The sequence below is a fragment of the Myotis daubentonii genome, chromosome 2, assembly GCF_963259705.1.
Source record: "Myotis daubentonii chromosome 2, mMyoDau2.1, whole genome shotgun sequence".
Taxonomy (NCBI): domain Eukaryota; kingdom Metazoa; phylum Chordata; class Mammalia; order Chiroptera; family Vespertilionidae; genus Myotis; species Myotis daubentonii.
In genome coordinates, this window is record NC_081841.1 from 14,690,664 (window position 1) to 14,714,213 (window position 23,550).

General features: G+C 41.9%; 1 protein-coding gene across 1 annotated transcript in view; it reads left to right on the forward strand.

Moving 5' to 3' along the window:
• The first annotated feature begins 2,112 nt into the window (after positions 1-2,112).
• PAH (phenylalanine hydroxylase) overlaps positions 2,113-23,550 on the forward strand; it is a 52,910-nt gene continuing 31,472 nt past the window's right edge. The window contains exons 1-3 of the mRNA XM_059681821.1: positions 2,113-2,271; positions 9,068-9,175; positions 20,419-20,602. Of these exons, the coding sequence (XP_059537804.1) occupies positions 2,209-2,271; positions 9,068-9,175; positions 20,419-20,602 (355 nt within the window). The 5' untranslated portion in view covers positions 2,113-2,208. The remainder of the gene's footprint in view (positions 2,272-9,067; positions 9,176-20,418; positions 20,603-23,550) is intronic.

Consider the following 23,550-nt stretch of genomic DNA (forward strand, 5'->3'; position numbering starts at 1 on the left):
GAAAAAAATGGGGTGAATGACATATTCCTGCCCACTTGAAAGAGTCCACTCTCCAACAGCCACCAACTTACTCCTAGCTCATCCCTTATTTTCTTAGGAGGCTTATCTCCGCCTACCCTTATTTATTTTCTGTCTTCTCCACCCCTTCTAGAACGGCAGCATGGTGGGGGAGGCAGGGTCCTCTGTTCACTGATTGTATCATTCAATGTTGTATCCCCCCTACCTACTGGAATGCAGTACAGATCCTCAATAATTATTTGTGGTCACATACTTTTTATTTATTATTATTTTAAATATATTTTTTATTGATTTCAGAGAGGAGGAGAGAGGAAAACATCAATGATGAGAGAATCATTGATCAGCTGCCTCCTGCATGCCCCTTACTGGGGATCGAATCTGCAACCTGGGCATGTGCCCTGGACCAAAATTGAACCTGGGACCCTTCAGTCCGAAAGCAGACACTCTATCCACTGAGCCAAACCAGCTAGGGCTATTTATTTATTATTTTAATTGAATCTATTGGAGTAACATTGGTTAATGAAATTATATAGATTTCTAGTGTACAATTCTATAGTACATCATCTGTATCTGCATTGTGTGCTCACCACCCCAAGTCAAGTCTGCTTCCATTACCATTTACGCCCCCTTTATTATCTTCTACCTCCTCTCACCCCCATTTTCCTCTGGTAATCATCATACTGTTATCTGTGTCTATTAGTTTTTTACTTAATCCCTTCACCTTTTTCATCCAGCTCTGTAATTCCCCTCCCCTCTTACAGGTGGAAGTCTGTTCTTTGAGTCTGTTTTTAGTTTGTTAGTTTATTTTGTTCATTAGATTCCACATAGCGATGAAATTATATGGTACTTGTCTTCCTCTGACTAGCTTATTTCACTTGGCAGCATGAAGAAAGTGGAACCGTTTTATGATCCAGCAATTCCACTTCTGGGAATATATCCAAAGAAACCTGGAACACTAACTCAAAAGAACATATGCTCCCCTATGCTCATTGCAACATTATTTACAATAGCCAAGATTTGGAAGCACTCCAGGTGCCCACCAGTAGATGAGTGAGTGGATAAAGAAAAGCTGTGGTACATTTACACAATGGAATACTACTCGGCTGTAAAAATGAGGGAAGTCTTGCCCTAGCAGGTTGGGCTCAGCGTATAGAGCGCCGCCCTGTGGACTAAAGGGTCCTGGGTTCAATTCCAACATGCCCAGGTTGCGGGCTTGATCCCCAGTAGGAGGGTATGCAGGAGGCAGCCAATCGAGGATTCTCTCTCATCATTGATGTTTCTATCTCTCTCTCCCTCTCCCTTCATCTCTGAAATCAGTAAAAATATATTTTAAAAAAGAAAATGAAGGAAGTCTTACCCTTTACAGCAGCATGGATGGGCCTGGGGAGTATTATGCTGAGTGACAAACTTTGAAATGCTAGCTTCCATTTACTAAGTGTTTAACTATATGGCAAGAACTGTACTAACTGTTTAATGCGCTACCTCATTACTCTTATTACGCATATTCTTGAAACACCCTGGCAAGGGGGCTCTGCCATGCTCTTGGGGCAAAGTTAGGTAAATACCTTCAGGACACGTGGCTGGATTTCAATCCAGTTCTCTCTCCCTTTTACCTTTGCTCTTTAGCAACTGGGCTCAGCGTTCCCAGTGTGATCTTGTATGTAGTTTTCTGAAGTCAAAGCTCAGAAAGGCAGTTTGTTCAGTGGTTAATAGAAAAGATTTTTTAAAAAAAAATGTCAGTTAGGGATCCTGACTCTGCTTCTGTGAGCAGAAGGCGGGACAAAGGATTATTTCTTATAATTGTATCATTAGAATCATCAGTGGTCTCAGGCTTACTCCAATGCAGAGAACCTGCTCCCCTTGCTTCTGTGAGTCCTGGAAAAGCCAAATCTGACTAATCTCCAGCTCACATGTGGCTCTGGGCTCCTCCCAGGCAGGCTCCTCCACCCAGGGCCGGCAGCCAAGTCTGGCCTCCTCACACCCTCCAGCGCCAGGCGGTGGCCTGAAGCTCTCTGCGTCAGAACACACCCCCCGGGGGGCGGTACCGTGGCTGGAGCTCTGCAGGAGACACCTTTGCAAACCGCCCTCTTCTCCCTGATGTCAGGTTAAAAACCTCAGCACCACGTGCTGCTGACAAACCTGCCTGTGACTGACAGCCTAGAGCCAGAGACCCCACTTGCCGGAGCCAGCATGTCAGCTGTGGTCCTGGAGAACCGAAGAGGCCTGACCAGGAAACTCTCAGACTTTGGCCAGGTGAGCCTCAGCCGCACAGGGAGGGGGATGCTGGTGTTTCCTACTTCCATAAGCTCACCGCGATGTCTGTTTCCATTTGAAGATGATGAAATTGTCCAGGAAGTCATCAGATAACATAAGTCCTCAACAATTGTTTGCGGGGCAGGACATCAGCCTTGCGTGGCTTTCAGAGGGAAAGAGCACTACTTTAGGAGTTAGGGATCTGGCTTTTAATAGCCACCAACTAGCTGTGTATCTTTATTTATTTATTTATTTTATTATATTTTATTGATTTTTTTTTACAGAGAGGAAGGGAGAGAGATAGAGAGTTAGAAACATCGATGAGAGAGAAACATCGATCAGCTGCCTCCTGCACACCTCCTACTGGGGATGTGCCCGCAACCAAGGTACATGCCCTTGACCTGAATCAAACCCAGGACCACTTGGTCCGCAGGCCGAGGCTCTATCCACTGAGCCAAACCGCTTAGGGCTAGCTGTGTGTCTTTAGACAGGTCACCTTCCCTTTCTATTGCCTGCTTTTTCTTCTATACATGGAAGGGGCTGGTCCTGAACAGTCTGGAATGGGAGATGGGGTCCTTCTCCATCTGCTCTTCTCTGATGTTTATAAAATGCTCGCAGGCATCTATTGAAGTGGCAAAATTGTGAGAAATTGCATCCATTTTTTATCTTTGGGAGAAAATGGGGCATGAAGAAAGTCTCAGACTTACTCAGACCTGGGGAAGGAGAAAATTAAACAGAGAGGAGAGTGAACGAGTTAGCCTTGGACTTGGAATGTGGGAGAGCCCTAAATGTGATTTGGGGATAAGGTGTCTGGTTCTCCGGGATTTGCTGCCTTTCTCTTGAGGTGAACAATTTGCATTCTTTTATGACTTACCACACTCCTGGACTCTCTGGTTCAGAACTAAAGACCAGCTCAGGGAGCAAACCTGACTCTGCAGACACCTTTCGTCAATAGGGTTAGTGAGAACCACCTAGAGAACAAGGAAGGTGGAGGGGAGGGTATGAGTGGTTGATGTTTTAGGATAACCAGAGAAGCTGTAGAACTTTTCACTCACGTTTATTTCGAGTTCTGAGTGGAAGACTTCCTTTGAAAATGTATGCGATGCTTGGAAGACAGGAGAGCTTGGGATTGAAGAGGGATGGTGTGGGAGTGAGACAGGTCCCAGAATAGATCCTGACTTGTCGCCCTTTAGTTTCTGTGTTTCTGGCCACAGACCTCCACAATCATGAGAAGAAGTTAGGGGCAGCGACCTGGAGAATAAAGCTTTGTTTATAAAGCACTGAGAATAAGATTGAGACCCACAAATCAGCACTCTTAATGACTAGAGGTAAATAGCAGGGTTTAGAACATGCCCTGGTACCCCCTGCACATTGAAAGCAGGGTATTTAACTTTGTGAGCCTCACCTTTATTCATTTGAAAAATTTGAATAAAAGTACCCACATCCTAGGGTTGGTGTGAGGATGAAATGAAGTGATGTCTATAAAGCTCTTAGCACAGTTCCTGAAACATAGGAAAGTGCCAGTGGTGTATAGCTGGAATGGGCTTAATTGTTCAACAAAATGTGTCTGGAACATTGGCAGGAGGGACCATCACTGAGTCAGGTATAGTGACTGGTATAACTTTGTCAGGGAGCAATGCTGAGCATGAAGTCAGGAGACCTGGGATCTCATCTTTGGGTTAGTGAAGCTATGTATTGGGAAAGCAATGTAATTGGGGTGGGAAGAGGCCCAGTTCTGTGACTGTGAAATTGGGGAGGAGGAGTGTTTGAACTGGAATAGACTTAAGGATTTCATCCAAGTCTGACAGTCTGTGAAAAAGATACAGTTTATGCCTTCGTGAAGCTATCAGCTCAGATAAAGACCATACACTGGACGTAATTCTGACATAAGGTTGGAAGGCATACGGTATGGCAAGCACTCCACACATGCAACAAGCAGAACAATTCTGCAAGAGACGCTGACTCACTCGTTCACCCAACAAAGACTTATTGAACACCTACTATGTGTCAGGCACAACAGAGCTTCTATCCTGGAGAAACTTACATTGTACTGTAGGAGACAGACAATAAAAAAGTTAACCAAATGAACATATAATTTCTTGCAGAAATAAGTGCTGTGAAGAAAAATAGTGCAGGGAATGGAATAGAAGATGAAGGGAACTCAGAAATCACAACTAAGAATGGTGAAACCAGTGTTCAAAACCAGATTTGACTCCGAGCTTTCCCTCTCCCCTGCATGCTCCTCTACCTCACTGCTTTCTCCTATAGACAAATGCTGGAATATAGAGGTATAGTGTGTACATGGCAGGATGCTTGCATCTTTCTTTCAGTTGTCTTACATGGTAGATACATGTGTGTTTAACCACTCAGGCAATTATGCACCTCTTACTATGGCCCCTCAATAGCACTAAGAATGTAAAGCAATGCCCCTGGAATATCCTTGCCAAAGAGTATTATTGCTTGTAATTTGGGAAAGTGTTCTTTTTTCCATATACAATGAATGTATTTGTTAGACACAACCCAACACAATATATTTCTATTGTTAAATGTATTGCTCAATGATCAAAATACTTTTCTTTCTGGTTCTTAGTAAAGTTCTTTCTCCCAGCCCTATTTCTTCCTACTTAGTTTCTGAGCTTCTCTTGTCTGCTTTTATCCATCTTGGAGGTACCTTTGTTTCTAAGTCAACTCACATGGCTATTGGAAACAAATAAGGGTTGGATTCTGAGCCAATAAAAACATATTCTGGAAGAGATTTGGCCAAGGTCCCATGCTGGGTCAATGTAGCAATGTTGAAATTAGTGTCTACCCAAGACCACACCATTTCACAAACTTTCGTGAGCTTCCTTTCATTTAAAGTCTCTCAGGCTTTGAAAAGAGGAGCTGTAGTCCCAGTTGAGTCTGCCATTAGGAGGCAGAATAAGAACTTTGGAGTTGTTGGCCCCGAGTTCAAGTCCAGACTTTGCTACTTATGAGCTGGGTGACTTGGACAGGCCACTTAACCTTGCTGAGTTTATTTCCTCATTTGCAAAACTACTTCATGGGGCTACTGTGGAAACATGTAAACTCTTAGAATAGTGCTAGTTGCTGCTGCTGCTGAAGCCTCTTAACTGTGAGAAGTACCAAGTATGGCTCCTGGCACACAGTGGGAACTCAGTCAATATTAATTTTACTAACACTAAAGAGTAGTGACTTATCGTATGGCAAATGTAAATTTGCAGACACATTTGATAAAAGTCATCATTTTTTTAAAAAATCGGCTGTATATTTTTATCAATGATTTTAAAATATTTCATGGTTAAGTATCAATCTGCGATGCTTTTGAAAATGCAGATTCTAAGATCCTACCCAAGATATCCTTTTTGATTGGTTTGGGAGGGACCCAGGGAACTGCATTTGAATAAGGAATCACCAGGTAATTTTGGAGTGGAGATCCAAGGAACACTCACTGAGAAGCCCTGATTTAGAAATTGTGTGGGGAGAATGGGGAAAGTAAAAGAGGCACAGGAACAGGTAAGGAGTGGTATTGAGTAACTGGTGATTAGATCAGAGAGGAGCTCTTTGTAAGAAACCTAGGTCTTAAGATGGACCTTATGCTCATAGCAGAGGGAATTGCATAGAATGACTGATAATTAGGATCCTGAGTTGTCGACCTGGGACCACTACCTGTGTGACCTCAGGTGAGTCACTTCCTTTAGCCCCTAGTTTCTCTATCGGAAAAATGAGGGTTTGAACTAGATGAACTCCAAAGCCAAGTCTAGCTCTGTGAGTCAAAATTCAAGTTCCGCATGGGCATCAGAAGCCAAAGCAATCACAGAACGAAGAGGGATTGTTTCTAAGAGAAGTGAGACCCAAGAGGGCTTTTGGGGAAGGGTGAGCTGTTTGAAAGAGGGAGAGAGCGGAGTGCAGTGGATTTACCCCAACGAGGAGTTGAAAGGGCAAGGAGGAAACCAGTTGGATGGTGGGGAGGTTCTTGTGGGTGAGCCTTAGGAGGCCCTTGACTCTCAGAAGGAAGTATTTTATCCCACTGGCCATGAGGGGGCTCTAAAGAACTGAGTAGGAAAAGGACATGAGCAAAATTATTTGGGTTGGATCTGTGAGGATCACTAAGAGCTGGATTAGAGTGCTGGCAGTAGGAACAAAAGAAGAACCTGGCCCTGAGAGCTATGTCTGCAGAAGGTCAGATTGGTCTTGGTGGTTGGCTGAACATGCACAGGAGTGGGAAGGGGTTGGTGCTGGAATTTTGAGCATGGTACATACATGTCTGAATTGAGAGGTGACATCTGTGGAGATGGGTCAGTTATATGGCCCTTTTCTTGGAGGCCAACAGGATAAGAGAATGTTGCCAAGGGAACTAGAAACAGAGACACCCTTTGTCATTTCAGGGAAATCAGAAAGGACTAAGGGCTCAGTGTTCTCTGGTGGGAAGAAGACTGCTGTCAGAAACTCATCTGCAGATCTTTGGCAGGGCTTAGAGGAGGGAGAAGGCGGGATAGAATCTTCTGTAAATCCGGATTCATAGATAGTATTCTGGGTTACATAACAATGGGTAAATTACTTAATTTCTCTAAGCCTTAATTTTGCCCTCAGTAAAAGGAGGCACTTGGAAATTAGTAAACCTACCTTCTAGATCAAGCATGTCAAACCCAAAGGCTAACACGGGCCAAATAAACAAGTTTACATTGATGTGAGCCGCAAAAAAAACAAAAGCTTCAATTTTCATAGAAACATAGGTTTATTTCGATAGAGACATGCTGAATACAAAGGGCTGAAATAAATGAGTAATAGTTAACATAAAATAATAGAACATTTTAATAAAAATTAATATTTTTTCTGGAACATTAACTTACCAGAAACTGAATAACTGCATAAATTAATAAGCGCAATGCAAATAAACCTATTTTTCTTGTTCTCCGAAAGCAAAATATTTCCTGTTGTGCACACCAAACAAGTCAGCCCAAGACTAATGATGTGGCAATCAGCTGCTAAAATATATGCTGCTAGTATTAGTAGAAAGAAATCGTGCACATGAGCATAAGGCGGGTAATGGAAATGAATGCAACATGATTATAGTAATAGTCATTAGAGAACATTGTAGTTTGTTATTAATAATTATGTATAACAAAATATTGTAAAAATTAAGTTACAAAATTTTTATTAAAATGTTTCTTACATACAGTTATATTGGCTGGGTCACAAAAATATTTGTTGTGGCCCGCATGTGACCCGAGGACCGTGAGTTTGACATGCTTGTTCTAGATTGTTACAAGAATTAAATGAGATCATCTAAATGCCTGTGACATTAGAGGATCTTAATAAATGATGGATTAAAAATTTTTAAGAAAGACTACATTATGCTCCATATAAAGATATATGACAGTTCAGTCTTCTAATTCATTTGAAACTCCTAATCACACTTGTGTGTTTCAGATAAGGTTCTGGGGAAATCTATTTTCTGAATTAAAAGAAGTTTGTCCTAAGGGTCATTGGTGTCTATGCAGGGCTTATTACACCAAGTCATTGATAGACCCTGTCCACCACAGGGTCTATCCATTGAGATAATGTAACATCCATTCCACTAATTTCTTTAATCTGCTTATAAGAGAGTAATTTTCTGTACATTTTTTCCTAGTTTTAGGTACATGCTATTTATTTGTGGGCACACATGGAACTTTATATATTACTAGAGGCCCGATGCATGAAATTCATGCAAGGGGCTTGTCCCTCGCAGCCCCAGCTGCCTTGGATGGCCTGCGTAGCCCTGGCCGGCCATCACCACCCCAGCTTCGTCCAGAAGGTCATCTGGAAGGACGTCTGGCTGTTCAGTCTAATTAGCATATTAGTTCTTTATTATATAGGATTATAAAACCAATGTAAAAAATTTCAGCACTTTCTGGGCTGCCAATCCTAATCCCACCCTAATTTGCTGTCACATGCATGTAGAAAGTGCTAGATCCTTGACATGCTTTGCTGTTTTGTTTAAGACATCCACCTTCCAGTGGGTTTTTTGTGTACTTTTATGTATCCTGTAACTTTTTCTATAGTTGTATATCGAAGATCCTAGTATACAAGAACAAGTTAATGCTTCCCTGAGAGCTTTTCTAAAGTCCAAAAAGTCATTCTCATGTATTTACAATGTGATCATTATTTTTATAGACTCCCCTTAATATTCTATTCGAACTACTTTATCTTTTCTTTTTTCATCATCTGAACACTGTTTAGACAGGGCTTGTTATTAGCATAATTTTACAGATGAAGAAACTATGAAGGCTAAATGATTAGCCCAAAGTAGTTCAGCTGAGAGAATCCTAACCCACATCTTCAGACTCAAAATTCTGTGTGTTCTGTTTTTAGGACTTTCCACCCTATATTTTTCAATGTTTTCCTGGGACACTTTTTGAACCACCTCTAAGGATTTATTTTTTAAATTTTTTTTTTAGTTATTTGGTTTGTTGTCTATTCAACCAAATTTTAAGCTTCTTCATCTTTGAATCTCTGAGCCCTATTACCTGGCACTTGGTGGGTGCTCATTAAAAGGTACTGGATCTACAGGGTGACTGGTGACACCAGTGAATAACTGAAGCTTCTAAAGTTGAGATCTGACCTAGGAGTATTATTGAAAATATCACTGATCTTGACTTATTTCCCACCACATTATATACTTCTCTATAGAATCTATGCATTCCAAGGTTTAACTAGATAAAAGAGTTCCTGATGGTCTCCTCCCTGGAGGTTTCACAGAAATGAGTTGCTAAGCCATGGAAAACATTTTAACCAAGTATGTTTAATTCTGCAGGAAACAAGCTATATTGAAAACAACTCCAGTGAAAATGATGCCATATCACTGATTTTCTCACTCAAAGAAGAAGTTGGCGCACTGGCCAAAGTCTTGCGCTTATTTGAGGTAAGAGCATTATTCATTTCTGCCTGGGATAGTGGCATAGCTGACTTCTGTGTAATTTTCTAGTTGGATGCAGTGAACATAGGATAGAATCTGGCAGACTTGCTTTTCAGCTTAGGCTTTTGCATTAACCAACTGTGTGACTTTAATTAAGTTGTTCTTCTCTCTGAGCCTCAGCTTCTGTATTCATAGTCAGAATCATTCAGAATCCTGGTTGCACATCAAGGAAACCAGTCCTGGCCTTAGACTTCTTTTTATCAAACTTTTCTTGAATTAATTACCATCTTCTCAATGTTTTTGCTTTTTTAAATAATTTTTAAAATATATTTTATTAATTTCTTAAAAAATATATTTTATTGATTTTTTACAGATAGGAAGGGAGAGAGATAGTTAGAAACATCGATCAGCTGCCTCCTGCACATCTCCTACTGGGAATGTGCCCACAACCCAGGTACATGCCCTTGACCGGAATCGAAACTGGGACCTTTCAGTCCACAGGCCGACACTCTATCCACTGATCCAAACCGGTTTCAGCGTTTTTATTGATTTTTTTTACAGAGAGGAAGGGAGAGAGATAGAGAGTTAGAAACATTGATGAGAGAGAAACATTGATCAGCTGCCACCTACACACCCCCTACTGGGGATGTGCCTGCAACCAAGGTACATGCCCTTGACTGGAATCGAACCTGGGGCCCTTGAGTCCGCAGGCCGACGCTCTACCCACTGAGCCAAACCAGTTAGGGCTCAATGTTTTTGCTTTTAACAGTAGCACTTGTTTGCCTTCAGGGTATACATTTCTCTCTGGCCCTGAGGATGGTTTCTTCAGGCAGGGAACCTTGGCTTAGTCATCTTATATCCTCTACACACCTATATTTTAATATGTTAAGTGATTCATTAAGAATGAAATTAAATTTAAATATAAGCAAAGGAAATCAGACTTTTCTTTTACTCTTTGCCCTGGATTTTAAGAAGGAATATTTTTGAACCAATTAAGTTTTACCCTGAGTTCTTTAATAAAATGAAATCTGGTGATTGAATACGTATATAAATGGAGAAGAGACAAAACTCCCATGGAGAAGAATTCCAAATAATTTAAGTAGATATTCTACTCAGAGACAAAAACCATCCCCTTCCCCTTCTTCAGTGTGGGTGGCACAGAGTGACTTTCTTCCATCGAAAATAATATGAGATGAGGGAAGAGTAACTTTTCTGTGGAGAACCCAACAAGGAGTAGCTCAGCCAGGTGATCAAGGTCAAAATCAATGGTGACAAGTCATATTGATAATGATGAGAATGACACTTTGCCTCTGCAGTCTTCCTCCCCCAAACCCATAACCACAGTCTAACCATGAGAAAAACATCTGACAAATTTTAGTGAATGGACAATATATAAAACACCTGATCCATAACTCCTTAAAACTCAAGGTCATAAAAAACAAGAAATAACTGAGAAATTGTTATAGCCAAGAGGAACCTTAAGGGACATTCTGACTATATGTAATATAGTGGTCTGAATGGGATCCTAGAACAGAAAAAAGACATTAGATGTAAACTAAAGAAATCCAAATGCAGTAATATCTTTAGTTTATGACAATACACTAATATTGGTTTATTAATGTTTCACCACCAATGTAAGAGGTTAACAATAGGGAAACTGGGTGTAGAGTATGTTGGGATTTTCAGTAGTCTTCTCTCAGTTTTTCTGTCAATCTGAAATTTATCTAAAAATAGTTTATTAAAAAATTAAACTTGGCTGTGCAAAAAGAGGGGTGGGATGGGTATTGAGTGTTTCCTTCCCACGTCCTGCGTGGGTCAGGGTTCAGGAACTGGAAGCAGAGCCGCACACAAATGAAAATGAAAAGACAAGAGATAATTTGGGAATATTGGGGGACCAGGCGAGCAAGTCCAACTCAAGGGGAAGGACTTCAGGCCAGAAGGGAGTGGCAAGAAATATTCAAAGTGATGAATACCAAGAACCTACAACCAAGATTACTTTATCCAGCAAAGCTATCATTCAGAATTGAAGGTCAGATAAAGAGCTTCACAGATAAGGAAAAGCTAAAGGAGTTCATCACCACCAAACCAGGATTATATGAAATGCTGAAAGGTATCCTTTAAGAAGAGGAAGAGGAAGAAAAAGGTAAAGATACAAATTATGAACAACAAATATGCATCTATCAACAAGTGAATCTAAGAATCAAGTGAATAAATAATCTGATGAACAGAATGAACTGTTGATTATAATAGAATCAGGGACATAGAAAGGGAATGGACTGACTATTCTTGGGGGGGAAAGGGGTGTGGGAGATGTGGGAAGAGACTGGACAAAAATTGTGCACCTATGGATGAGGACAGTGGGTGGGGAGTGAGGGCGGAGGGTGGGGCGGGAACTGGGAGGAGGGGAGTTATGGGGGGGGGGGAAAGGAACAAATGTAATAATCTGAACAATAAAGATTTAATTTAAAAAAAAAATAAAAAAATAAAATAAATAAATTTTGGAAAAAAAAAAAAAAAAAAAAAAAAAGGGGGAAGGACTTCCCCCCGTGCTCAGGCCTCACCAAGCTTTTATTGATCTGGGATGCACCCATAGCATAGCCCTTAGGCAGGCGACCCCCCAGTAACAGGCAGACTAGCCCATCAGCAAGGATTTACATAATATTAAATGGGGGAGTAGTTTCAGCTACCACTGTCTGGACAAACAGAGGTGGCGCCTAGCTCCGACCTTTGCTAGGGCTTCAAAGGCACCCAGCCTTGTGGGGAGGGGGGGGAAGGGGGTTCTCTGTCTATGCTTATCAGATAGTGAAGGCAATAAACAGTTTCCCACAGATGGGAAATGTCGGTTCTCAAGCAATGGTTGGAGAAGAGAGGCAGGGAACTTTCTGAATGACAAACAGTTTATAAAAATAATGTATCTGTAAAATTCTCCTTTGTAATAATTTAGCCCTTGTATTATTCAGTCAATCAAATCAGCATTTTCCCCTTGAGAGGTCAGGCAGTAGAGTTAATAAATTAAATAATAGTAAATTAATAGGATGTTTTCAACTTAATAAATAAACCACAAGTAACTAAATTACCCAGACTGGATGAAATGTACCTAAGGTGTGTGTGTGTGTATGTGTGTGTACTCTGGGTAAATTTTAAAATTAAATTCATTGGGTGACATAGGTTACTAACATTACATAAGCCTCAAATATGCTATTCCACAATACATCGTCTGTGCATTGCATTGTGTGCTCACCATTTGGGTGAACTTTTGAAAGCATTATCCCCAGATTTTAATTGCCCTATTCAAGAAGTGATGTTATTAGACCCATTTACAGAGGAGGTCACAGAGGTTACTGTCCTGGGTGATTAGTAAAAGGGTTGGTGTTACTATGTATTGATTTTTTTCCCAGATGTATTTCAGAAACTGCCCTAAACATTGTATAAGCCAGCATACCTTCTGCTTCTCCTTACCAGCTGGCAAAATGCAGAGTTAAGTTATAATTATTCAAAGTGCCAAGGCAAGGAGGAAAATCTCATTCTAGCGGGTGTGGAACCACATTAGGTGGTAAGCCAGGCTTGATTTGGTCCTCATTCAACTTGGTGGAGAAGGTATTACTCCATTTTATGAATGAGGAAACTGACATTCTGTGAGGCAACCACACAGCTAAGGTGTGGTAGAGATGGGGCTGAGCTCAGGTTCCAAGGCCCACAAGCTCTCTCTGAACTGCCAAATACAGCTCTCCCTGTACATCTGAAGCATCTATGGAGTTTTTCAAACGTGCGAATATTCTGGCCCCATCCTCCTATTCTCTGGGGGCAGGAGGATCTGTTACAGGTATTCTTTCTTTCCAAATTGAAAAATGTGTCAAAATACAAGAAAAATAATTGTCCATGATTCGACCATCTACAATAAACCACTGTCAGCATATGGACATATTCACTTTCACTTTTTCTCATGTATGATTATGGTTTCCAAAATTACAAATTGACATATTGTTCTTTAAAAATAAAGAACATTCAAGATATAGCTATAGTTCTTTCTATAGTCCCTCAATCGTGCCATCCTGCAAATGTCCAGGCCACAGCATTATTATTATAATTTTTAAATATGTCTTTATTGATTTTTAGAGAGAGAGAAAGGGGAAGGGAAAGAGAGATTAAAACATTGATGAGAGAAGAACATCATCAATTGGCTGCCTCCTGCACTCCCCGTACTGGGGATTGAGCCCGCAACCCGGGCATATGCCCTGACCTGGAATCGAATTGGTGACTTCTTGGTTCCTGGGTTGACACAACCACTGAGCCACAACGGCTGGGCTAGGCAACATTCTTATTAGTTTAGCATATGTCCTTCCAGTCCTTTAAAAAGCTTTATTGATATTGACAGGCACCATGCTTTGCACATTGCTCTGCAACCTCTTTGTGTCAGTTCAGTCGAGTGGTCAAGAGCGTGGACTCTGGGAGACGGTGCTGTGGCTTTGGGAGAGCTGTTTGGTTTTCCTGTGCTTCAGTTCCTTACCTGTAAAATGGGAATAGGATAGTGTCTTCTTTTAAGGGTAGTTGTGAGGATTAAATATTTATGCCTGTAAAACCCTCAGAGCAGTTACATATTAAGTGTTCAGTAAGAATTGCTATATAGTTTTTTTCTGAATGCAGTGCTTTTGAGATATAACCTTTAAGCTCTTAATATGTACTCCATGCGGTGGAAGCTTTCTTAGCCCCAATTCACCAGGAGCACATACGAGGCATCCTAGCTCCTCAAACAAAAATCGAGGTCTGCAGGGGAGGGCAGACTTCTCCCAGCATGGCGAGGCTTCATTCCCTTCTGAGAGCTCATCTTTTCCTTAGGTGATTAGCACCAAAGCCACCATCCCATGAAGAGATGCTGTTGCCTGCCCATGGGCCTGTGGCTTTGTAGACCTCAGCTAGTAACATCAGAATGCAACACAACGCCTTTGATGTTTATAATGGAGACACACAGGTGCTGTGTTTGCATGTGCTGGGTGGGTGTTGGGAGCAAAGAAGCAAATGTTTTAGTGAATTGGGGCCACAAGACTAGGAATATACCAAAACCTGTCCCTGCTAACCTACCAATGCCCCATTGTCCTCAGGGATTTGTTCTGCCAATTCTTTATGCATTTATTTTAAACATTTTCCCTAGCTCTCTATTTTTTCAGCCTCTACTACTTCATGTCCCATACCTTCTTAACAACAACAAAAAAAAGTCTCCTGCGAGACTTTACTGCAAGTGGTTAATGGGCTATAAAATTAGAAGCAGGCTCCTTGGGGAAGCTGCACAGAAGCAGTCTCTCCCCTCATTCCCCCCCCCCCCCACTAGCCCTCTGCTAATCACCGCACTGTGTATTCCCTAGGGAAGGGAACAAGCAAATCAGCAGATATGCAGAGCTCTTAAGTGACGGGTATGCCCCATTAGCATCATGTAATTGATGGAGACACAGAGGCTCAGGCGAAGCAAGCTGCCCAGTGCTAGACACTGGAAGCTAAACATTGCTTCAGACTTCCCCCTCCTTTTTCACTGTAGACTGGTCTTTTGGAAACAAATGGGAAAGGCACAATCTATGTTTGTCACATTCACTTCCCACACTATCTACCTCTGCCCAGACGACCCACAATTTCCCCTCATCAGATATTCAGTGGGCTCATACTCTCTCCTGTATGCATTCAGCTTATATATATGCAGCTCCTGTTTCCAGACCCTATATAGGCGCTGTGGAGACTGGGATGAGCCAGACAGACATTCTCTGTCGCTATAGACCTTGGAAGAGCTTGGGGTTCCACAAGCTTCCTTAACCCAGACTTGAGATAGAGTTGGTCAGGGGAGGCTTCTTGCAGGCATAATGTTTAAGCTGAAACATGAAGCGGGGTGGGCCAGGGGAGAGGCAGAGGGAAGTAAATTCCAAAACAAAGAAACAAATGACTTGAAGTAAGAGAATAAACAGGGGATCTGGTCATGAAATCCTCAAATCCTTGGCCCTTTGCCCAACTCATATTCCTGGGGACAAAGGCTGGGTGGCAGGAGGCATCCAGACAGGCAATGTTTATTACTCTACAGTTTGGACTTTGAGGCCTGCCCGTGACCCCTGGGCCTGGTGAGCTGGACAGGATGGAGAGTAAATCACGAGGGTTGCTTTAACCCCACCCTGACCTTAGATCCAGGGCAGTTGTGAACAGGAAAATGCTTATGGGAAACATTTCTTCTTTAATAAAAATAAGAACTTTGAGTCCCACTGGAGGAGAAAAGTTTTTAGAATCCAGATGACATTTTCATTTTATTTAAATCCCCAAATATAGGCAATGATATAAAGAACACCCATGTAACTCACTTCCTGCCTAAGAAATAAAACACTGTATGAATGACTAATGTCCTTGGGTACCCCTTCCTCCTGCACTCCCTCCTGAGAGGTAGCTGTGAATCGGAATTTTATGCATATGAACCCCAGGCATGTTTTATACTTTGTTCTATATAGATAAGCATTAGTGATGCATGGCATTGTTTTTGCAAGCTTTAATCTTCATAACATTGTAACTCTCCTGCAGCTCTCTTTGAGGAGAGGGTGGTGAGCATTGTTTTGGAGATTTGCTCACACAGTTCTTGCTCATTCCTTTCCCCTCTATCTATTCTTTCGTGTGGCTATATTTATCCATTTCCTGTTGATGGATACCTAGGTGGCTTCCATGGTTTGTCCACACAAATGGTGCTGCACTAAACATTTCGTGCAGGTCTGATGTCCTGTTTATTGAAGGGAAGAGCCTCAAATGGAAAACTGGCACTGCTTTTAGCTGCTGAACAGTTCAGAACTGGACACACTTGAGAAATAGCAACAGAGAGCTTACTTTTCCCAGTTTAGTTATGAACTTAGTTTAGACAGCATGGTGGCTCATTGACAGCATATACATGATTGCTTTTCGGTGGCCTGGACTGTAACAGACCATGGTGCCTTTTTGATCAGATCACTCTGGTGGCAAGAAAAGGTATAGAAAGAGGAATGTAAGAAAAAGAAAGGCCTTTTTCTCTAAAGCCTTGAGAAGATCCTGGATGAAACTGCTACCCCAGCTCTCCCCAGGAAGGGGTCTCCTCCAAGTTGGACACAACCTCAATTACATGGAGGGGAAGGTGGGGAAGAAACAATCTAACAAAAAGGGTGAAGACTCAGGGAAGAAAAGGCCAAAAGATTTCAAGGGACACTTCCAAAGGAAGCAAGAGTAGAATCCCAAAAGATAGTCTCTGGGGTGTGAATCCTACGGAAAGTCCAGCACGAATCTGCTCAGGAGCTCTCCTCCAAGGCAGAGTGTGTGTGGGGTGGGGAGTGGGGGGAGTCATCTTGAACTCCCTCTAGAAATGAATTGTGCTTATATTTTTCTGGATGTTTTCGGTTTCGTGTTAATCCCAGTGGGTTGAATTTCTAGACTCTTGATCAATCGGGGCTGTTGTGGGCCTTCTCACAAGAGGAGACCAGTGAAATACATAAGAAGCCCTGCGTGCACCTCCATGCAATTTCTTCTCAATCTTTATAACTATCATTTCTCACCCCAAATATTGTCAGAGCCTCTGGATTGTTCCTGCCCTTGCCCCATTACAGCCTATTCATAAAACAGTTGCCAGAATGTTCCTTTTAAAACATGAGTCAAAGGATGTCTCCTCTTCCAGATTACCTCCCTTAGCTTCTTCCATCACTTGGAGTGAAAACCAAACTTCAGGTAATGGCCAAAAATGCCATACGTGGCCTATTCCCTGTGACTTCTCTTCCTCATTTCCTAGCGCCCTCCCTCTTGCGCACTCTGCCCTAGGCAGCACTGGCCTCCTTGATGGCTCTCAGTCATATTGGACATTATCTTACGCCAGGGCCTTTACAGTTACTGTTCCCTCTGCCTTGCTCCCTCGCTGACCTCAGGTCAATGTTACATCTCACCTGTTTATATTTTGAGGACTTCCTGACCACCCTGTTTAAAATGGCACCTCCATTGCACCCCTGGGATAACTTATCTCTCTTTTCTGCTTTATTTTCCCCCATCCCATCTGAAGATGATTTTTAGTTATTTATGACAGTTATTATTTGTCTCTTCCTTCAAGAATGTCAGCTTCAGGAGGGCAGGGATTCTTCCTGCTCTGTTCCCTGTTGTACCCCAATGTTTGGCCCATGGAAAGTATTTGACTGGATGAGCTATCAGAAGTTTCCATTTGTTTGCTTGAGACCAATGACTTGGGACATTCTTTGTGAATGTCTTTTGATGTGACCTCTGAGGTAGGCAGGGCATAACTTCACTTACGTGTATAAGGCAGCAGCAGGTAGTGTGGTCCAAGAAGTTCTTGCTTGCAGTCTGGTCTCCTCTGAAAACATGCTCAGCTCTTCCTTCTCTTTTTTGAAACATGTTCCAGGGAAAGGAGCCGAGGAAGGAGCTGAAACAGAATGTGTTTTGATGTCCAGGGAAATGTGTATCCTACCACGATGGGACAGGCAGAATACAATGAGTTCTTACTGAATACCCATGAAGGCAGCCAACATAATACTACTTTCTCTCTTTCTAATTCTTACTAAGCTGTCAGGTAACATTATTATATTTATTTCAAATATGATCAAACAAAAGCTTGATGCATTTCATTCTAGTCTTTTGTTGGCCTGGGCATCATTTTTTTAAAAAAATTGTTAATTATCACATACCTATATCCATCATAAGTATTTTCCCAAGGGGTTGTCATTATAACCTTATAAGAAATAAAGTGAATTTTTCATTATAAAAGTCAGAAACATTGTTTTAGAAAAGTTGAACTATGATAAAAATGAAAATAGAAAGAAGGAAACAAAATCACCTATAGGCCCATGATCTGAAGACCACCAGTATTCCCATGTCATGCAATGGCCACTGACACTTTCTTTTATATAAGATGTTGTTGTGACTTGCTTTTTAATAGTTGTGTCATCTCTACTGAGTGATTACATTATAGTCTACCTACCCATTCCCCTATTGTGGGAATTTAGTTAGTTTACACACTTAGGTAAAGTATGTCCCCATAAGTGAAGTCTCTAGAATAGCACAAACTGAATTTGGGGTACAAATTGTTTTATGGCTCTTCCCAGAGGCAGTGCTGTTGCCAGGGGTGTGGTGTGGGTGGTGAGTACTAACAGCCTATGATCAGCCTTTCAGCCCTTCCTCCCCCTAAATGCCACCCCCCACCCCCACCTCTGTCCTCCTGAGTCAGCAGGTAAGCTTGCCAGAGGTGTGGCCTGTCCTGGCTATTGGTGTTGCGGTGTTCTCTGCTCTCCAAATGTCAGGGATTGGTTCTTTCTTCCTTTTGAAGTTTCAACTTACGTAAATAGCCAGTGGAACTCACCCACTCTCTTTCTTTCTGAGCCAAGAAGGATGACAATATTCTTTTCTTTGTTTAGGAAGTTACCTCTGTTTGCTTAGAAAGCTTCAAAGCAACAGCTATCTCTCTGGCCTTCCCTCCTCCACCTTCTCTCTCTCTGGTCCATGTCCTCTCATTGGGTAACCTGGGGTCACATTGGGGCTGTATCCTCTGCAGCTGGTGCCCACAAAGAACCACCCCATCACCGTGACTCTAAAGTTAGAAAAAATGGGCCCCTGTCTCCTACCTACCACTTTTGGCAAAACCCCTTCATCTCTGACTTCACTCTCTACTTCTCCTTTAACCTTCTCAAAGGGTTGTGGGGACAATCACAGAAAATAATTCTAACGTGTGAAGTGATATTCAAAGTGAAAAATGTATTCATATTGTAATTACTCATGTTCTCTTTACCTGCTATTAACCATCAAGGGAGAAAAATACTTATTGAATGACAAAGTTGATTAATTTTGTGTTTTGAAGTTGTTGAGTTATTCAAGTTAAACATTATTTTTTCGGGTATATTCTGTCTATTTAAACGTTTGGGGTAACCCCAGTTATTTGCTTCTTTTTAAAAAACAATTTTATTGATTTCAGAGAGGAAGGGAGAGGGAGAGAGATAGAAACATCAATGATGAGAGAGAATCATAGATCAGCTGCCTCCTGCATGCCTCCTACTGGGGATAGAGCCCTCAATTCAGGCATGTGCCCTGACTGGGAATCGAACTGTGACCTCATGGTTCGTAGGTCGACACTCCACCACTGAGCCACACTGGCTGGGCTATTTTAATAAAGGGTAGAGGGTGCCCCTTTGTTGTCTTTATAATGAGCAGCACTCTCAATGAAATCACAGACTTTCTGAACAAGTAGCAGATAACTTGCCATGCATTAAAATTTCACACCAATTTAAGTAACTTTTTAATTACAAATTCATAATAGCGAAATCTCACCAGCTAAAGACATTGAATTTGAGTAGGTATATCAAGCAATTACTATTTTTGTGGCATTTAATACAAGCAGCCTCTCCCCTTCTCAAAAAGCCTCATGTGTCCTGTCCTGTCCTGTCCTGTTAAATACTGCATTATGTTTGTGTTTATCTCCCTATAACCTGAATGGGAGCTTTTATAAAGAGAAGTATCTTTGTTTTGTTCACTGATATAGCCTAACCACCTAGAAGAGTAATGGGTGTTGGTAGACACTGCCTACACATTTGTTGTATATTTGAATAAACATGTGAGCAGTAATTATACTAAATAATTTTTACTGAGCATTTACCATGTACCTGGCAGTGTACATGTATCATTTCATCCAATGTTCCCAATAAATATATGGAGCAGGTGTCACTTTTATCACCAAATTACAGATGTGGAAACTGAAGATTGGAAACATAAAGTAAATTGTTTCAGGTCTCATAGCCAATATAATTGAGAAGTTGGATTTAAACCCAATTAGCTTGACTCCTATGGACCATGTTCAAGCAGAAAAATGTTGCTTCTGTATTATCTATTTATTGAGATATTATTATTGAGATTCCATGGGATTTCATTTGGGAAAAGGAATTTTCCTATCTAAATATTTTTGGCAAACACTGTCCTAGACATTCGAACCAAATCAACATCTATAGTTGCAACTCTAGGCCTCGAGCAGATTTCCATGTGGTTAAATTCTGCAGTATTGGAACTATATCCTCACCTCTTGCCATTTGTTATTGGGTTTTGAAAAAAAAAAGAAAATAGACAACTTGTGAAACTTCAAGGACTTTCTTCTACTCTGATTTGGAAAATCCTATTCACCATCTGTCTGCATTTCCTTGTGTGGTGTGTTCTGCTCTGGTTTGGTGTGTTTGGTCTGCGTTCATGACAACTGTCCTCTTCACATGCCCAATTCTGTTTTCTAGGAGAATGAAATAAATCTGACCCACATTGAATCCAGACCTTCGCGCTTAAAGAAAGATGAGTATGAAATCTTCACCAGTCTGGACAAGAGCAGCATGCCTACTCTGGCCAACATCATTAGGATCTTGAAGCATGAAATTGGTGCCACTGTGCATGAGCTTTCCCGAGAGAAGAAGAAAGACACAGGTAAGAAAGGGAGGAATTTTGAAGCCCCAGTTACTCAATATCCTGTTTATAATCATATCTACACTAGAAGGCTATTGGGGTTTAAGCGAGAGGATGTAGGCTAGGGATCTAGACAAGAGCCTAGCATATTTTGGACATTTAGTAAATGTTAGTTCTTTCCCCCCTTCCTCCAGAGAGCTATTTTTTATATTAATTGTTTTCTTTCTGCTGCTGAAATTTTTATATATTTTTCATTCTTGAGTTGGGTTGTCATGCTCTCCATCTCCTATCTCTAGAGGGAGGATGGTTAGGGTGTCGAGGGTGCTTTTTATGTAAACACAACTTCAAGACAAATTCCATGGTCATCTCCATTCCCACCAGAGGGCTGTCCCCACATCCTTGTCAAAGTATGTAGATTCTGTAGCTGGCAACTGCCTGCCCTTGTCCTAGGGCTTTCATTTCTTTATCTGTCTTTTTCTCTAGATTATGAGCTTCCTATAGGCTGAGGGAGTATTTTTTTAAAAAATATTTATATTCTATGAATTTAGCCCAGTGCTTAGAACACAAGTGCTGAGCAAATATTTGGGAGTGAATGATTAAACCCAGGAGTTGTCAAGACTTGCCCTGTCTCCTTATTGACTTGTTGAAGTGCTGCCCATTGATGACCTCTGAACAATAAGTCAACAAAGTAGGGCTATAAAGTTGGGCTTGAACAGTATTCAGTTCAAGTCCTACCTCTTCCACTTAAAGACTTTGAGACCCCTGGCGAGTCCCTTTCACTGCTCTGACCTCAATTTTTTAGGGGGTTTCTATGAGGGTTAAATGAGATCATACATGTACTGCCTGTCTGGTGAATGATAGTATGTGGTTGTTGTTACCATTATGTGTATCCTAAAAGGAATACAGAGGAACAATGTGATTGCTTTCAGGATACAAAACATGTTCAGATAAACTATCCTATATAATAAAAGGGTAATAAGCAAATTGACTCTAATGGAGGAACGACTGGGAACAACTGGTCACTATGATGCGCACTGACCACCAGGGGGCAGACGATCAATGCAGGAACTGCCCCCTGGTAGTCAGTGTGCTCCCACAGGGGGAGCTCCGCTCAGCCACAAGCTGGGCTGATGGCTGCAAGCGCAGCAGTGGTGGTGGGAGCCTCTCCCACCTCCTCAGCAGTGCTAAGTATGTCCAACTGATGGGGAGTGGGCCTAAGCCAGCAGGTGGAATCCCCTGAGGGGTCCCAGACTGCAAGAGGGTGCAGGCTTGGCTGAGGGACCCCCCCTCCCAAGTGCATGAATTTTCATGCATTGGGCCTCTAGTGTTTAATAATAATGTTTTATTTTTTAGAGCAGGTTCATGCTTACAGGAAAATTAGGAAGTACAGAGAGTTCTCACATGTTCTCTTTCTCCCCCCCCCCACCTCAGTTTCTCCTGTTATTAACATCTTGCATTAGTGTGCTAAATTTGTAATGATTGATGAGCTGTAGTGATACAATATTAATAACTGAAGTCCATAGTTTATGTTAGAGATCATGCTGTGTATTGTACAGCTCTTTGGGTTTTGACAGATGCAGATAATGACATGGCGATCAACAATGGTGGATAGTGTCATGTATCCATCATTCCAGGTTCATGCAGTTGATTTAACTGCCCCCCAATACCCCATGCTCCACTGATTCTTCTCTACTTCTTCACTTGGTCCCTTTGGAAACAACTGATCTTTTACTGTCTCTGTGATGCTGACTCTTCTAGAATGGCATATAGTTGGAATCATATAGTATGTAGTGGTTTCTTTCACTCAGCAACATATATTTAATTTCTTTATATCTGTTTGTGACTCAATGGCTCATTTCATTTTAGTGCTGAATAATGTTCCATTGTATGGATGTACCATATTTGGTTTATCCATTCACCAATCGAAGGACACTTTGGTTGCATCCGAGTTGTGATGATTATTAATAAAGCTGTTATAAACATTCATAGGCAGGTTTTTATGTGGACCTAAGTTCTCAGTTCATTTGGGTAAATACGTAGGAGTACAATTGCTGAGAAGAACTAGTTTTTCTAAATAACTAAAAAAAAATTCTATTGTACAATCAAAAGTTTTTTGTCAAAACACTGAAGAGTTTAAGTCAAGAGGATTTCGGGCTCTGTCACTGAAAATAGCATTTTAATAGGCAGAGATGCTTTAAAATGAAACAAGACCTGCCTCTTAGCACAGGCCATCAACTCAGTTTCTGTAAGATGCCTCCAAGGCGTTCCTAGGAGATCTCTACTCCTTCTCTGCCCTCGTCCTCCTGTGGCTATCACACAAGCAAGTCCATCCAGGGCTCTGCCCTTGCCGAGGGTGGTCATCATGCTCATGGGCTCAGGTCACGGGGGGAGGGCACTTGGAATTCTTCCTCGGATCCACCCTGTCTGCCTGCCTCCCCCTTCCACCTTCCAAGCTGCTTCCCTGATGATCATCTCTTTTTGCTTTTCCGGCCACCTGCTCCCAACAGGAGTGCAAGCTCTCAGGACAAAGGCCCTGCTGGACCCGGGGCCAAGCTCTGCCTCTGCTTGGAGCAGGTGGAGGCCTGGCCAGCTGCGGCCCTGGGGTAGGAAATCAAAGCGATTGACAGGCAGGCACACGGCCCCTTGGGGAGCCAGGGAAGATGTATGTAGATCAGATGAAGGGCTGGCAGCCTGAACTGGAGGCTCAGAAAGGAGGCTCTTGACGGCCGTGGAAGAAGAGTTAGGAGCCCAGACTTCGAAACCAGGGGACACCACGCTTAATAGAACTTTGGGCAAATCACTGGCCTTTACGATCTCCCACTGTATCACCTGGGAACAACAAGAATCTCTGTTTTGTAGGATTAATGAAATAACAGCGGTGGAGCATCGAGAGCAGTGCAGAGTGGGTTCAAGGGCTTAATAGATGTTCTCTATACCAGGATCACGGTTGCTATAAATAATGGCCCGAG